The 16,411-nt window shown below is 38.7% G+C and overlaps 2 protein-coding genes across 6 annotated transcripts in view; one reads left to right on the forward strand and one right to left on the reverse strand.

The window, feature by feature from the left end:
• immp2l (inner mitochondrial membrane peptidase subunit 2) overlaps positions 1–16,411 on the forward strand; it is a 113,629-nt gene that overhangs the window by 78,969 nt on the left and 18,249 nt on the right. The gene's annotated exons all lie outside the window — the stretch shown is intronic.
• Positions 4,652–15,545, reverse strand: lrrn3a (leucine rich repeat neuronal 3a). 2 transcript variants are annotated; one of them, XM_060885416.1, is made up of 2 exons: positions 15,336–15,545; positions 4,652–8,110 (listed from the first exon to the last, which is right to left on the reverse strand). In XM_060885416.1, exon 2 carries the CDS (start codon positions 7,778–7,780, stop codon positions 5,705–5,707), a length of 2,076 nt encoding a protein of 691 aa, XP_060741399.1. In that variant the 5' UTR covers positions 7,781–8,110; positions 15,336–15,545; the 3' UTR covers positions 4,652–5,704. The 2 variants fall into 2 exon arrangements, with proteins under 2 accessions (XP_060741399.1, XP_060741400.1); XM_060885417.1 differs by lacking the exon at positions 15,336–15,545 and adding an exon at positions 12,664–12,770.

Raw genomic sequence — 16,411 nt, forward strand, 5'->3', positions numbered from 1 at the left:
GGCTACAGCTGACCTCCTGCGTTCCCGCTCGTCACACATTGTCTGCACTGATGGGTGAGGTGGGTTTGCCTGATTCTGACATTTTAACTAGGTTTTTGAGTCATCAAACAAAGCTGTAGAGCACATGCATAATGAAGTGAAGAAGCCTAGCGAAGTTAAAAGCAACCTATGTAAGCTTTAATAGTTCAACATCTGAGAGTGTACCAAAAGACACAATAAATATACAGTAATTAAACAACACTTAAAACTATCCCCCATGTTTCTGGTGCAGTGCTAGAGAGAGAATCGGACTGGGAGGAGGGGAAGTGTGAACTCGATTATTGCTAGGAAATGCATTGCGATATGAGACAACAGGACTGTGTGTCTGTTATTAAAAAGACATTTGATTTCTAACTTCAAGGTAGGAGTTCAAATCCCAGTAAAACCGCCACTGCTGAGCTTTTAAACAAGATCCTTAACCATAAACCGCTCACACACTTGTATGTCAAATGTACGTCACTCTGTGTGAGGACATATGCCAATAAGATAAATACATATTTTCCTTGAAACATGGAAGAGTTTGAATATCACTGTCAGACCACTAAACTGTTACCCCACTAACATGCATCGATCCATCCAACATTTATTTATAGATGCAGCTTATAGACTGTAACCATGGCAACAAAGATAAATAACAGTTTAGGCATTCCTGTATTTGTGCTCAGCTTTTGCGTTCACTACCATGCCACTAAATGTGAGTTAAAGGAAATTTAGGCAGAAAGGAGTTGATTATATGCAGAGAAGTGTTTTAACTAAAAAAGGCAAGATGTAACCATAGCAACAGCTGCATAATGGAAGCTATTGATATGCTTTCTGAGGTAGAAAGTTAGCTAAATTAATTAACAGTCTGAGGTTTTGCCATCATTGAGTCACAAGTGAACAATATGTAAAATTTATCGAGTAAAGCTCTTTCCTTTTAAAAACAAAAATAAAAGGAACACTGACAAAATGTATATATATAAGTTCTAAGGCATTAAGGCCAAGAACAGACGTTTCAAAGCACTTCCTTCTGTTTTGTTAACATGATGAAATGTAAAAGGATGAAAATCGATTTTGTGAACTTTACACTGCACTACTTGTGAAAAGTGTGCAACATTTTGCATGCGACATCTGTAAGTTTCTCGTCATGAATCGTGCGACGTTCCTTATGTGAAGTTCATGTGACTTTTCTTTACCTTGTACTGTAGATAAAGCTGTATAGTCTGCATAGTTACACTGACATAAACATCGGAATAAAATCATTTTTCTTCAGGTAGACATTTACTGTATTTATAGTGTTTAATAAGCTGATTTAGTGTGGTATTTATCCGTGTACCCCCCAGTGCTTCCACAAAAAGAGTAAGCATTTGTGTCTGCTTTATTGCTCATATATTTATACAGTCATCATTAATCAAGCCCTAATGCTGGCTGAGTCGTAGACTGGCTGATTAAGTAGCCACAGCATAAGGGCAGATATTGCAAATAGATATTAATAGTGTTTAGGATGTCAGTTTACACAGATATACAAATTGGCATTAAGGCTCATGTTTCGTGCCAATTCTAGTACAAATCACTGGTCATGGAGAATTACCCTTAAGTTCTTCTTCTGTGGAACAATCAAAAGCTGTTCTCCAGAGGCCTCATTTCATGGTAATACCTGAATAGTTCAGTCTCTCCTGCCAGGCAGCTTCCAGTAACCGTTGTCTGAACTGCACTAATTTCCTCTAATCTAGCTTTCTCACCTTGGCTCCTGACTCTAATCACCTCGCTCAGAGCGAAAGGCAGTGCTTAAACGAACCGTCTCACAGGGTCATTAGGAAAAGGTAAATTATTCATTACAAAATGTGCAATCCCAGTGGAGCGTTAAGCACTGGGCTTCTGACGTTGCTATGAAAAGGGCAGTGCAGGAATTTCTCATCCTTTCTTTCAAAAGATTAACTGCAGCTTGATGGATCTTGTGAAGGGCATGTAATATCAAGCCTTGTGTTTGCTCTCGCTTTTTTCCTTCCTTCCTCCTCCCTCACACTGATGCATCGCTTGTATGTTAGATATGTGCTAATGAATACAACATTTAGGAAATTAGGATATACAGATATTTCTTGTTGTATCCACAGGCCATTGGCAAGAAAACTACAGCGATAGACATGATTTGTGAAATGAAAACTGATGACGATATTAGCAGGAGATTTTGTCCTTGTCTTGTTTGGCACCGACTCCTCCCCAGACACCGGTACAGCTGAGTGTCTCGGTTCACGAGATCACGCCACGTTAGCGCTGTCAGCTCCGTGTCGTGTTTTAACAGAAGACATTTAAAGCAGCAGAGCCAGGGGAGGTAAAATGGTGTGCCCTGCTAGTTCAATCTGATATATCCTGCATGATGTGCAATCCTTCACTTTTATATGACCAGTGTGAACAGAGAGATAATTGTGTGAGACATAATTGTATGACAAGGTTCTGCTCTGAGGTTACTGAGCCATTTCAGCATTTTTATTTTTAGAACTTGCAGCTAGTTTGGTCCAGCATGGTCCAAAAAAAATAAATAGATAAATAAATAAAGCTCATGGCTGGAATATACTGAGCTTACGGGAAATCTTGCGCTTAAGTTGCATGTGGGTTATTTTAGATTTTTAGGTTACATGTGGGTTATTTTAAATTTGAATTTAGATCATTTTTAACCATGTCACCTTTCTGTCACTCCAGATAACCATATAGTATGTCATTTTTCAAGCATTCTATATATTTTTGTCGGGCAAAAGTTTGCAGCAGAATTGCTGAACTTGTGATCCAGAGACTCTCAGGATATACAGAACAAAACAACATAACTATAACACGCCTAAGTGAGAAGCGAATAAATCAAAGAGAAAGGTTCTTGTATCATTAAAGGTTGTGTCCATTTACAAATGATCAGCTGCTAATTAAATCCCATGATTTAAAAGGTAGTGTATCTTCATATACACACAGTGTGTCATTTTAATGACTACAACATATGGTTATAAAATGAAGTAGATTAATAGACTGAAGATGGATCAGAGTTGAGGGTTTGCTGGATTGACAACCAGAGCTTTAATTCTGTGTTTTGGGCTGTGGGGTTCATTTCTAAGAATGGATAATCTGCTTTTAAACAATAGATTTTGAATTTTATTTTATTTAAACTTTATATATGCACAAATAAACTAAATAATTGACATTTCTTCTGTTTATCCATCTATACATTCTTAACACCGCTTATTATTGGATTGTGGGGAACCTGGAACATATCCCAGAAGACTTGGGGCACACTCACACACCCATTCACTCACTACGGACAATTTCGAGATGCCATTCAGTCTAAAGTGCATGTCTTTATAATGAAAGAGGAAACCCGAGTACCCAGAGGAATCCACCTGAGGTACGGGGAGGACATGCACACACACGTGACGGAGGCCATTTAAATCTTGTGTTGTAACTTTGCTCAACACTGCTTTTATAAAGTGACATTCAAGTCCTTTTACTAGTCATAGACACGTTTACACATTCACTAGATGTCATGTGGGGATGTTAACTAGTCGAGTCCGTGGATAAAGCAGCGAGGCAGACAAGTCTAAATATAATTTGTTAGTCTAAGAGCATTTAAAACTAGACGAAGCCAAGTCTACCATCAAGACTACACAAGACTACTTTTAATGGAATTGAACATTAACAGTTCGATATCACTTTGGATGAAGTGAAAAGCTGTGAGCTATTTGTAAGCGAGAATATTTTTAACCCCAGTCCTGCCTTATCCCAAAGGAATTCCTTCTGCAGTTATTTTTGTTCGTTTATGTGGCAGATGCTCTTATTCAGAGTGACTTACATTTTTATCTCACTTAATAAAACTGAGCAATTCAGTGATAAAGGACTTGCTCAGGGGCCAAGTGGTGGTAGCTTGGTGGACCTGGGATTCAAACTTGCAACCTTTGATCAGTAGGCAAGCGTCTTAAACCACTAGGCTACCGTGTCCTTCTTTTTGTCACCATTTAAAGCTAAATACAAACATTACAATGGACCCTGGTGAAAGAGTGCTTTCAGTCCCACTCATTGTAGAAAACAGCCAGTAGTGAATGCCATCTCAACTTTGGTTTTGAGTTGAACATGGAGGAAAACCTTCTAGGTGCTAGACATCACATCCTCCATCCATCTTTACCCTTGGCAGGATGATAATAGTATGGTAAACAAATTTCCTCATTTGCACATTTATTCATTTATTTTATTTATCATTTGTAGCCTTAAAACAAACCATTAAAGCTGTAATTTTATTTCTTCTTTATGGTTAGTTGAAGAACGGTTTCATGTGAACTTTGCTATACATATAAAACTAATAATGTAAAAATAATGTCCTGAAACAGTTATTGCTTTAACTATTTAATTTTATCTAATACTACTTGTCATCTAGTCAAAGTCGTTTTTTTGAAGAACTAGTATTAGATATTATATTTACAGATGGGAGTCAGCGTAAGCTAACACCACTAACCCAGAGAACCTGAAATGTAATTCTTTTTTTGCAAACACAGCCATTTTACCTTTTCACCTGAGTCTTGACAATTGAGCATCCTACTAAGGGTGATCAGCCTCAGCAGGGTCACAGTAGGAAGTCGAGTCCAGCTGCATCGTGTTCCTGCTGACCTATCCACTACCTCTCGCTCTGATGATTCATGCTTTAGCTTCGGCGTCTATGACAAATAGCCGAGCTCTAAAAGCCCTGTCTGTGGTGCCGAAACCCCTCCAGTGATATATAGCCATGCCTGCCTGATAAATCCCCCACATCATTCGCATTGTGACGGTGATTCATCACCTGTGGGTGTTTGGCGATTGGGAATTCATATTGGATTTTTAATGAAAAAGAATATAATGCAATTTGACGTCAATAAGTTTTGTGATAGCCTCTATTTCCTTTCTACCTCCTCCAATTTTATACATCTCCAGTCGTCAGCCATGCACGTGAAGCCATCAATAACCTCACAACCACAAGATAGGAACTAAAGCCATTTCCTTGAAAGACATTTGATGTGTGTTTGTGCTGGGTGATGCTAAGTATCGATACCATGTATACTGAGTTTTTAGCAAATTTGTTTAAAAATGCAACAAAATTAGCATCTATTGACAAAGAATATTGGCTGATATTGTGTTTTTAACTGGTTAGATCGTTAAATAAGTCTTGGTTAAAAAAACGGGGAAAAAAGTCTGTCACAAAAAGTTTTTGTATAAATGTATTTTTTTTCACAAAGTGTTGTACATAGTGTTGTGATCTACTCTATGAACATAGTGGATCGTAAAGTTTACTTTGTTTACTTTCCCACTGAGACAGAGCAAAGAGTATTGCTACAAGCCCACAATAGAAACAAAAGCCACTGTGGAGTTGCATTATACATGAACAGTCAGGTATCTGGACACAACCTTTCATGTTCTGTGCCTTGATCCTGCCTGAAGGAACAGTGCTCTCCAGGCTGCCTAATCTGGAGGACATTGATTCCCACATGTGACATTTACACTAAAGGAGGTGTTGAGTTGAGACAATGTCACCAAACGCTCTGGGAGGGACGATGACTCCTGATCTGAGTTCTCTGCATTCCTTCTGTAGAGGTCCAGCAGAAACTCAGAATGTGGGATATTGAGTTACACAGTCTTGTGTCCATTATATCCCACCTTGATTCTTTTTTAAAAGAGTTTCTTAAATGGTGTTGTTCAAGTCCAAAATATTGACATCCGCTTCAGACCTTGCAGGGTGCATGAGGATGGGAGAGGGGCAGGGACTGGGACCCTGCAGTGTACCTGTTTGTCGATTAATTAGCCTTCTGTAAAGATGATCACTCTTCAAAGACTTGTAGATCAGTGAACATGTGACAGCAGATGCTATCAAAAGCATACCAATGGCATTAATCATCATCATTTTGTTCTTGTTAGATTTGCACACCGGCGCAGCTTGCTCGGGTGTACTGACATTAATACAATTTCTTAAATGGCCCCTTTGCAGGTCTGTAATTTCTACACATACTTCATACTGCGTCAGTGGCTGCAAATGTGTCAGGTTGAACATTTTTACGTTAGATGGTACACGAGCTGTAAAGCGTAAAGACGTGGTGGACCATTCGATATTTGACACAAAGCTGCTTTTAGGTGGTACCCAAGAGATTTTTACAAAATGTGGTTGTATCATATCGATTTGCACATGCAAAGATCCATTTAAATGTTCTGGATAGTATCCATTCACTACCATTACAACAGACTTCATATTTGCCCCAATGAGATTGTGGGCTACGCAGGTGTACTGACCTGCCTCACTCTCAGAAATGTTAAATATGTCCAATGTTCCCTCAGGATGCACCAAATACTTGCTTGAAGCCATTCTTGGTAGGATCTTTTCTCCCGAAGGGGTGATCCAGTAGATCTCCGGATTTGGTTCTGCGAATGACCTACAGTGGAATGATGCTGACTGACCGACATCCACACTGACATGCTCTGGAAGGCTTTCCGGAGAGATAACTGGGAGGCAGGTGTCCATCATTTCACGAAAGTGTACGTGTCGGACATGGCGGCCTTCGAACTCGGGAGGTCCCGTACACAAGAGAGCGTCAGCCTCCATGAAGCGTATCTTAGTCTTGTTCATATTGATCCAGCGGACAACACAGTCACAGTAAATCGGATTGGAGTGCAAGCTTACTTCCTGTAGGCTGGGCAAGGACTCTACTGTAACACGATGAAGTGCAGTGAGGGCATTATCATTTAGCATCAGCGTCTCAAGCCTGGGTAGGTTATAAAACGCATTGGGATGGATATAGGACAGTCTGGGGTTGTTGGTGGCCTCTATCTTTGTAAGCTCGGGCAAGTTGGAAACAGCAAAGCTGTCAATCGAAACCAAATCTGGCATGCTGTTGATACCCAGTTCTTTCATATGAATCATATCCACAAAATCCCCTCGATTAATTCTCTCAATAGGATTCTTATTAAGATCCAGAAACTTGAGACTTTGGACTTTTCTAAGTGCAGCCTGGGGCACCTTTGCAAACTTATTTTCATAGAATGAGATGCTCTCCAATTTATGGAGACCAACCAGAGCATTATCAGGTATGACAGAGAGGTTCATCCTTGCCAGTACAAGACTGTGGAGATTACTCAGAGGCTGGAAGTTCATTTCTTGTAATTGGGAAATGGGATTTTCTCCTATCATCAATATCTCCAGCTGGTTGAGTGCATGAAACCACTCTGGCCTGATCACCTTCAATCTGTTTGAGTTGAGATGGAGACGCAAAAGATTGTTTAGACCTTGAAAAGCTCCAGGACTGATCAGTGAGAGAAGGTTGTGGTTTATGTAAAGCTCTTGAAGGTTCGGTAGATGCGCAAAGCAATTGTCGGGAAGGCTGGTTATTCGGTTCTCTTCCAAGTGCAAGGACGAAAGCTGGGAAAGGTTACCTAGGTAGATGTCACTAAGAGAAGATATATTGTTCTGAGATAAATTCACTTCTGTTAAGTTAACCATATAATTCAAAGGGTTTTTAATGTTGACAATGTTGTTGCTCTGTGCCAGTAGCACCTGTGTATCTGATGGAAGTTTTTCTGGAAGAGACACAATTCCCAGATCATCACAGTCCACAGTTAAAGTCTCCATATAAAGGGACAAAGGAGAAAACCAGGGTCGGATTTCACACCTGCACAGATTCTGACATGCCCCGGTCCACTCAGACACATGAACAGAGCCGGTAAATGCAAGTCCCGTTAAGAGGCAAACTACAAAATGCAGTTCTTTCATCCTGGCTCTTTTCTTCTCAGCAAATTAGTCCGTAAGGGTGTAGGGTTAATGTTGTTAACTTCACAAATACGCGGTCATTTGTTGCCACAACAACAGGCTGTTTTTCTGCTGACACCAAGTCTTTCCCCGGTTTCTTTGTGTCGTCCTTGGAAACGAGGAACAACCTTTCAGTTTACCTGCTGAAAACTTGTCAGGCTGGCAGCATATGTGAAGGTCACTATATCCTTTGAGGAGTGAAAATGGAGAAAACCAGGAGCTCAGGTTGCTGGAGGAAATGGATCACTCTGCCTTCATTATTATCCTCAATCAGTCACACACATCAGTTTCCATCTGCAGAAAACAGGAGATGGGAGAAATATAATGAATACAATGTCACATTACGGCTGAGACAGAGTGGTATTGGCATTTAAGAATATTGAAAAATATTGACGTTAAGCAGGAGATTTTTATTGCTTTTTCAGTTGCACTGGGAAAAAAAAAGGTGAATTATGACTGCTTTGCCTGGTGCTCTCGTATATCATTTTACACAGAATACCAACACCCAGACCTTGACTGTATATTCAAATTAACAGGATGGTTGGGTTATATATTATGATTATTTCTTTGAAACTCAACTCATGAAGGTCTGTATACAGAAATAAGCATTTTTCATAATTGCTCTTTCTTCATTTTTCAGATGCTTTTATGTAGCTTAAGCTTTTTTTAAGAGTTACAGTTAAACTGCACAAATAAATGTTATGGTCAAGGTTCAAATGATTTAATCTCACAACTTACACTATTCTGATCAACACTAAGCCTTGTTAGTTCTTAACAGATCCGGTATTGAATAACTCGTATCCAGACTCGCATCTTTTTTACTCTACTCTGTGTTAAATGCTTGTGTCATGAGTATATAGCCCTCTATGTCTAATGAGTCAAAAAGCATCATAGTTCATTTAATAATTGTAAGCAGTTATGGTCCATTGAGTGGCAGAATTGCTTATACTGCTACATATAGTCATCAAAGGCAAGCGAATGAGCCAAGCAATTATTTCACATCACTGGTCTCAGTAATAACCACTGTGTGTACTCTGTGACAACTGCCATTATTATGTTGTCTTGTTGGAGAACATATCTAGAGTAGCAAAGCTTTGCACAACGCTTTCTGAAAATACAAACGTGCTGCATACACTTTTCCAAAAGGAGATCCATAGCATTTATTAAAGAGATCCCCGGGGCTTGCTTCGGGTTGCATTATGTATAAGGAGCCGAATGATAGCTGCTCCAGTTGAGAGTACGCTCTGGTTTAACCTGTGTTGACACCACGTATTGATGTTTTGATTAATTTGTAACCTTGAGAGCAGAAGCCATGGCACTCCAGGGCAATGTTAGATGAAGCTGTCAGTAATGCTACAGCAGCAGCTTTGCCAAGGACCCCCCTCCCTATATGACTGTATGCATGCATTAGTCTGTCTATGGCAACGAGTCAACATGGGCAGGTGGGAACAGGCATTCTTTCCTTTTTTTTCCCCTCTAAAGCCATCTGTTTAAAGCAGAGACCTTATTTGCTTCACACAGCGTTTAGGCAAGAAACTCTCGGTACTGAACGGCTTATGCTCCTCGTGCTTGCCTTTCTAGGTTGCGATTATGTAATCAAAGGTACAAACTAGTCAATAACTGAATGGTAGTGAATGTGTTAATATTCAGTGTTGTATATTACTGAAATTTTAGAGAGAAAATTCATTAGTGATGTCGATGTTGAACAGGGCATGGGGATATGTGTAAGGAAAAAGACATGACACGACATTATATAAAAACTATAACTACCCCAAAGTTATTTCCTTATATTATCATATCCCAGCATGGTTTATTCCTCTGATACCACATCAATTCACTATGAAATACTATGAAATCAAAAACAGCACACCATACTATCTACAAAATTTAATAGTTGAATTTTTTTGGAACGTCTACTAAAGATTTTCATGTTTTCCCTCTCATCAGCCTGCCTTGTTTACTCCCGCTTAAAGATAATAAGGCAAATAAAATGCAGGTGCTTCATTTCCGAGAAAACCCAAAACTCACTGTCCTGAAGATTTTCTTCCAGAGAGACTTCCATGAGACTCCTTCCAGCAAAAATAAATGATATTTCCTTATAGAAAACACCACCATATGAAAAATTATGTGACAAGTCCACAATGTAAATAAGCTGTTACTATAGCAGCGATGATAAATTATAACGAACCCCTGCATCCTGTACTATTTTCGATGATGTCTTTATGATATTGTAAGAGATTAATCTACACCAATCAGCATCAAGCATTATCAGTGCTGTGATATAAATCCAACAATTACACAGTGTGTATCAAACTTTTTTCAATTGATAGGACTGCTAACAAAAAAAGGTTGATCTTTTTTTTTTTATTGGCTACAAAAATTCATTGCTAAATAACTCGTAATGAGAAGGCAATACTATATTCAACCATTTAAAACGATGTACATAATTTAAACATACAGTTGGGGTTTGTAATTTGTTTCCTTTCATAATAAATGATGGCATGTTACCTACAACATCATAAACGTGTAAAGTGGATTGTGACACAGTTTATCAGTCATTATATTATATCGTTATATTTCCCAGCCCAAGAGTGTATACAGTCAAATAGTCAAGTCGTACTTAAACAAAATTATTCCCAAGAAACAAAAACAGCTTTTAAATTGCATGTAAACACCTTCAAGCATAATGATTTTAGGCGAAAGTACCTGAGTGAATGAGCTAATGACCACATCCATGATCATCAATGTCTTACTCTATATACATCGCCGTCTTTTTTGTCTTTTCTTCGTGGAAAGCCATGAAAGGCTCTTTTAACCGCTACGCATGTGACAGGCGCTTTTAACAGCAGATTACATGCTTAATTGAACTTCTTTGAATGTCAGCACCTGCTAGAAACTATTTAGCATTTCTTTCAACAATACAGCTGTACATTTTCAGTAATATCTAGTCCAGTCATTAGAGCTTATAGTTACAACTATGATCAGTCAAGATTGACGGTTTCTCACACATCAGTGCGGTCGCAGTGTTTTTTTCTCTATGCAATAGAAAGTCACATTGTGAGTCTGATCTCTTTGTTGTGAAGCCACACGTACAGATTAATGCGCTTTAAAGTGAACAAAGCATTGAGATATGCACAGTTACACAGCATGAGTGCATTTTTTTCCACGCTTCTCTGCTGTTAAACCTTTGCTCCACTCACACACACTGATTAAATTAGTTCCTCTTTGTTTCCTGCCGGTGAATGTTCACTTCTAAGAGCTTTCCCTAACTGCTGTGCATTGTTGCACATTAGCTGAGATGGAGATCTGAGTGGGGGGAGTTTTTTTTCCTCACTAAAATGGTAGTAAATGCTTTATATTGAAGTTTCTGTGCTATTGCTTTGCATTTTATTATTAAGAATAGTGTTTGGATAAAAACAGAGAGATGTGCTTTTTTCATTGTGTGTGTGTGTAGGTGTGTGTGTGTGTGTGTGTGTGTGTGTGTATGTGTATATGTGTGTTTTTTTTATTTTGGCTGTGTTATTATTTACATTTACAGCATTTAGCAGAAACCTTTATTGCATCCCACTTGCATTTTAATCTCATTTAATACAACTGAGCATTTGAACTTTAAGGGCCTTGCTCAGGGGCCCAGAGGTGACAGCTTGTTGGACCTGGGATTCGATTAGACCAACACCTTAACTACTAGGGTCCCACCTCCCTATTTATTATTATTTATTTTCTCCTTATAATAAAGATGCTATGATTTCTTTTGGACGTATTTTTAATTTATACCTTTTCTGAGGTTATTCATTAATAGACGCTTCTTTTCTCGAGAAACCACAAAGCGCAAGGTTCTCTATCCTGAAGATTTGTTTCACCTACTAAAATTCAAAAGTTATCAAGCACCGGAACTGGAGACTCCTTCCATAGATGTTAAATACAATATATGTCTCCTAAATAACATCACATTTTAATGTCTTTGTGCTGCAGCTTCCCTGTTTCATAAGAACCGATAACATACTGTAACAAGAGCATTAATATAAACCTGTGATTTGAGTTACAGACAGATACTGTTCACTATGCTGCTGCTATAAAAAATGAATCACCCCCTTCTGACCAGTCAGATTTCAGATTTCAAATTTGAGCAACTTGATATAAGGCTTCAGAAATGCCACGTGCTAATTCCACAGAAAGCAAATAGAACACTTTGGGGACAATTTCACCATCAAACTGTCATGTGGCTCAACAAATACGTGTGTGTGTATGGTGGAGTGTTTCTCTTGCTTGCAAAGTGCATTTAAACTGTATTTAATTTCTTTGTACTAATCAATTTTTGGAGGAAGTACCAGTGTAGCATGTGTACGATTTTATTTGGCCCTAAATGAAAACAATTTTTCACCACTAATGTACTTTTCCAGCATGAGTAACCGCTGGAAGGCCTGCACAATTCATTTAATGAATTATAATCGAGTAGAGCAGCTAATGGATGTAACTTTACATTTTAAAGTGTATGTTTTTTTATTATTATTATTATTATTATTATTATTATTATTATTATAATGCAAATCGATGTGGCTGAATAAATGTGATAAATCACCCTGATTTTATTATGGAGAGAAACAATCACGATAATCATTCATATTTTCTACTATTGTTTATTACATTGCCACAGACAAAGCACCAATTTCCCTTTCACCATTCTACATTAATTCCAGCATCATATTTTAATTTCATTTGCAAAGAGCACAAAGAATACAGCTAAGATTTAGCAGTAACCTAGAATTAGCAGGACCCCGGTGCTGATAAAGAGAACAGGAAAGCAGGTATAAAAGGCAGGTATAAATATAAAGTCCCTCCGCTCTCACCTGCTCGGCTCAGCTAGCGAATATTCGGCACAGATGCAATTAATTACACTTCACCAGCGCTGACAGAATCCCCATGGATGTTTCAACTATTCCAGCCAGCAATTATTCACCTCTGTTTTAGTCTTTCACATCATCTGCAGTTCTTTCTATTGTGTTTCTAGCTTCCTCTCCTCCTTTTAGCAGCCTGGCACTAAACCTATCCGGTTCCTTTTTTATACCTGAATATGAAAAGCGTGTACTATGAGAGGAAAGTGGTACGCGCTCAGCCCTAGGAATGTGCTGATATTAAATTTCACATCACTTTTATCAGAGTTAATGATATTATCGCCATGTTTTATTATTAAAAAAAAACTGCATATTGAAACTTTCCAATTCTTCCTCTCACTTTTCTTAAAATGTTGTATAACTACGAGCTTGCCTACTCTGATAAGGCTGGAAGGAAGGGAACCTAAGAAAACAATAGTTTCCATATGGTGAGTCAAAACTGGCCAAAATGATGCGCACCTATTTGGGGAGCCTCATATATCGAAAACACTGTATTTTAAATATCTTATATCACAACAACGTTCAGCTCTGACAAACCCCAGGTTTCTGTTAATGAGCTTGCTCTTATACTGTACATTGTCGTTTCCATAGTAACTTACACAGGGAATTTTATGATATAGGCAATCCACATAAAGTTTCAAAAAAAATGGAATTGTTGTATAAAATGGTGATGTTTTGGTTATTTTTGCTAAGTTTTCGTATTTAGCTCTATTGGAAGGAGTCTCTGTTATCAGTTCACTATGTTTCCCATGGGGACGTGGTCATGACAGGGGGCGTCACCCGTTACAGTCTCTTAGTTAGATGAAAACTATGCATCTGTTTTGTCAATAGCGAGGAAAGTTGAGGAAGCTGCTGAGGGCAAACAGCTGTTTAAAGCTGCTACTGTGTAAGCAATACAAGAACTAACCTGTTTCTATGTAGCTGTAAAAGGATAAAAAATATGATGTTTTTTTATTACTATTATTATTATTAAATATGAATTCTTGGCTATTTGCTGTGGTACAAAGGAAATAAAACACTACAAGGTGTGCAGTTATAGGAAATCTAATCATTTTGTTCCATTTTACTACACTATAATATTATATAACACTATACTCTAGTATATTATACTATATGCAAGAATTAAACATTTTTTTTGTGTGTGTTTTTATGGTCGGATTCACAGTCCAAGCGTTTATTGCACTCCTATTAGAATAACATGTCCATGCGACAGACTTTTTTAAAGAATGTTGTCAGTGAAGGACACGAATGCTTTGTGATGCACCATTAAAACAAACTTGTGCACAGAATACATCTACAGCTAAACATATCAGGTTTATACCTCCTTAACCTTTAGCACGAGACGGTTTAGGTTTACACAAACGTGGCCGAGGAGAGGAGTGGGATGGTTAGGAAGTGTGAGGTGTTGGGTTTGTCAGAGTGGTGCATACTGAGCACGGTTGCCATAGGCAGCATGAGAGTGTTTGCAGAGAGCAGGCTGTGCTGCTAATGTACGTGTGTGTGTGTGTGTGTGTGTGTGTGTGTGTGTGTGTGAGAGAGAGAGAGAGAGAGAGAGAGAGAGAGAGAGAGAAACAAATATCTAGCCAAAGTGCAGCAAAACATTTAGCAGGTAAACACTAAGAACCAGCTCTCTTTATGTCACTGTATATACATATATATTATGCGATGTTATATATATATATATATATATATATATATATATATATATATATATATATATATATATATATATATATATATATATATAATTCATGAGCAAGATATAAATTTCCTTAAAGATCTCTTAAAGGAAAATTCCGGCTGTTTTTAAACCTAATCGCATCTGTAACATAGCAACAAGACATCGTACACGTTTCCTTGTTCTGAGAAATGACCCGAATCCCTGGTTTACATGGTGCTCACGTATAATGGAGGACTAAGGGCAGACATTTGGAGAAGTCCACAACTGCCCCAACAACTTTCTGTTCTTTTCTGATAACAGGAAAACATGTAAAGGAAATGAGTGTGTATTATAGATGTGTAGATAGATGTTAGGTTGAAAAAAATGTATTTGAATAATCCTTTAAGTAAGATTAAGATTTGAGCTCAGATTCTTTGCTGTATTCTTGGATTTGCATATTATTTACTTCCTTTCCCTTTAATTTTATTTCATCTATGTTAACTCATATCTACTGGTCTTTTTTAATGTAAACATATGAAAATCTAAATCCACACTTAATGTAGGAAAAATGCAGAATATCTTTACTGATTTAAAAACCTGAAGATAAAATGTCTTTCCTCAGATCAGCATCGCATTTTACATATAGTCTCATGTATCTGCTTGATACCTGTGGAGTGTGTGTGTATGTGTGTGTGTGTGTGTCTGTGTCAGTCACTGTTATAAACAACTAAAACCGCCTACGCAGGTCAAGATAACAAGCTCGCCACAAGAGCAAGAACAAACAAACAAAAAAAAAAGGAGGGTGTTTTTCTGAATCTGGAAAACGATGCTGTCAGAATCGTTAGCGAGGTGCCTCTGCATTGATACGCTACCCTAACACACTGATGACATGAAAGCCGTGAGTCATCTGAGGAGAAGAGAAGAGAGGAGAGAAGAGAAGAGAAGAGAGGAGAGGAGAAGAGCTTACCGTAAGGAAAGAAGATCCTCCTGGTCTGAGTAACGTATTATTCCAGTCAGGAATGAAACTCAACTCTGTAGCGTGTGATCAACAGCGAGTGGAATAAAGGTAGGGGTCTGGTTGAGGGAGGGAGATGTGAGTGTACTGATTTTCTCTCTCTCTCTCCCTCTCTCTCTCTCTCTCTCACTCACTGGCTCGCTCGCTTGCTCTCACACTGGGTGCACACAGAGTGTGTATTCGTTCCTCAAACATCACTGCCTGTGCTGTGCTCCTGATACACACATGCACAACCCAGCCTCCCGGAGGACAGACAAATCACCACCCATCATTCAAGCAGTGCCTGCAAGCTGGTTGGTTGAGCAGGGCTGTCAGTCACAGCAGAGCTCACACAGACGATGAAAGCACGCAGAGTGTCTCCTCTCTCTTTCGTTTCTAACACACACTCTCTTGATCACCTTTATTTCTTATTTTTTGTTATTCCAGCTAACCCTGTCTTCCTCACTTGTTTGCTGAAACTGCAGTGAGCTAGTGACCCAGTTAAGGATGGAGAGTGAGTGTGTGTGTATGTGTGTGTGTGTGTGTGTAAGATGCCATATTGCCTGAGGCAGCTCCTGGACTGAATGCTGACTAGTGGCTTTTCTCTGTCCTGACTTTATTCATGACACTGTTTCTGGGTCCTCTCTGCTGTCTGATAATACAATCGTTGATAACGTTTTCATCCCAGAAATTTCTATATCCTTCACTGTGATGGGGAAGATCAAGTTTGTGTTTTTATTGTTATTCTACTAGTCATTTCTTCAGGACCAAGCAGTAACACTACAATAACTTCAGTACACAGTACCGCATAAAGCACAACAGTGTGATGAGATGAGATGAGATGATCCAACTTCCAAAAGCAGTTCATGGTTTACAGAAATGGGCCAGATAAATCTCAGCATTCTGCATTTGTAACAATTGCGATAAGCACTTCCAACATCGAGGCCTTTAAAACTAATGAAGAGCACAAATCATGCTCTCCACCGAGGAGGAGGAGACACAGGAGGTGATGGAGAGGCTCGTGCTGGAGCTCGATTAACTTCCGAGTC

This window comes from Tachysurus vachellii, chromosome 13 (assembly GCF_030014155.1).
Source record: "Tachysurus vachellii isolate PV-2020 chromosome 13, HZAU_Pvac_v1, whole genome shotgun sequence".
Lineage (NCBI taxonomy): Eukaryota > Metazoa > Chordata > Actinopteri > Siluriformes > Bagridae > Tachysurus > Tachysurus vachellii.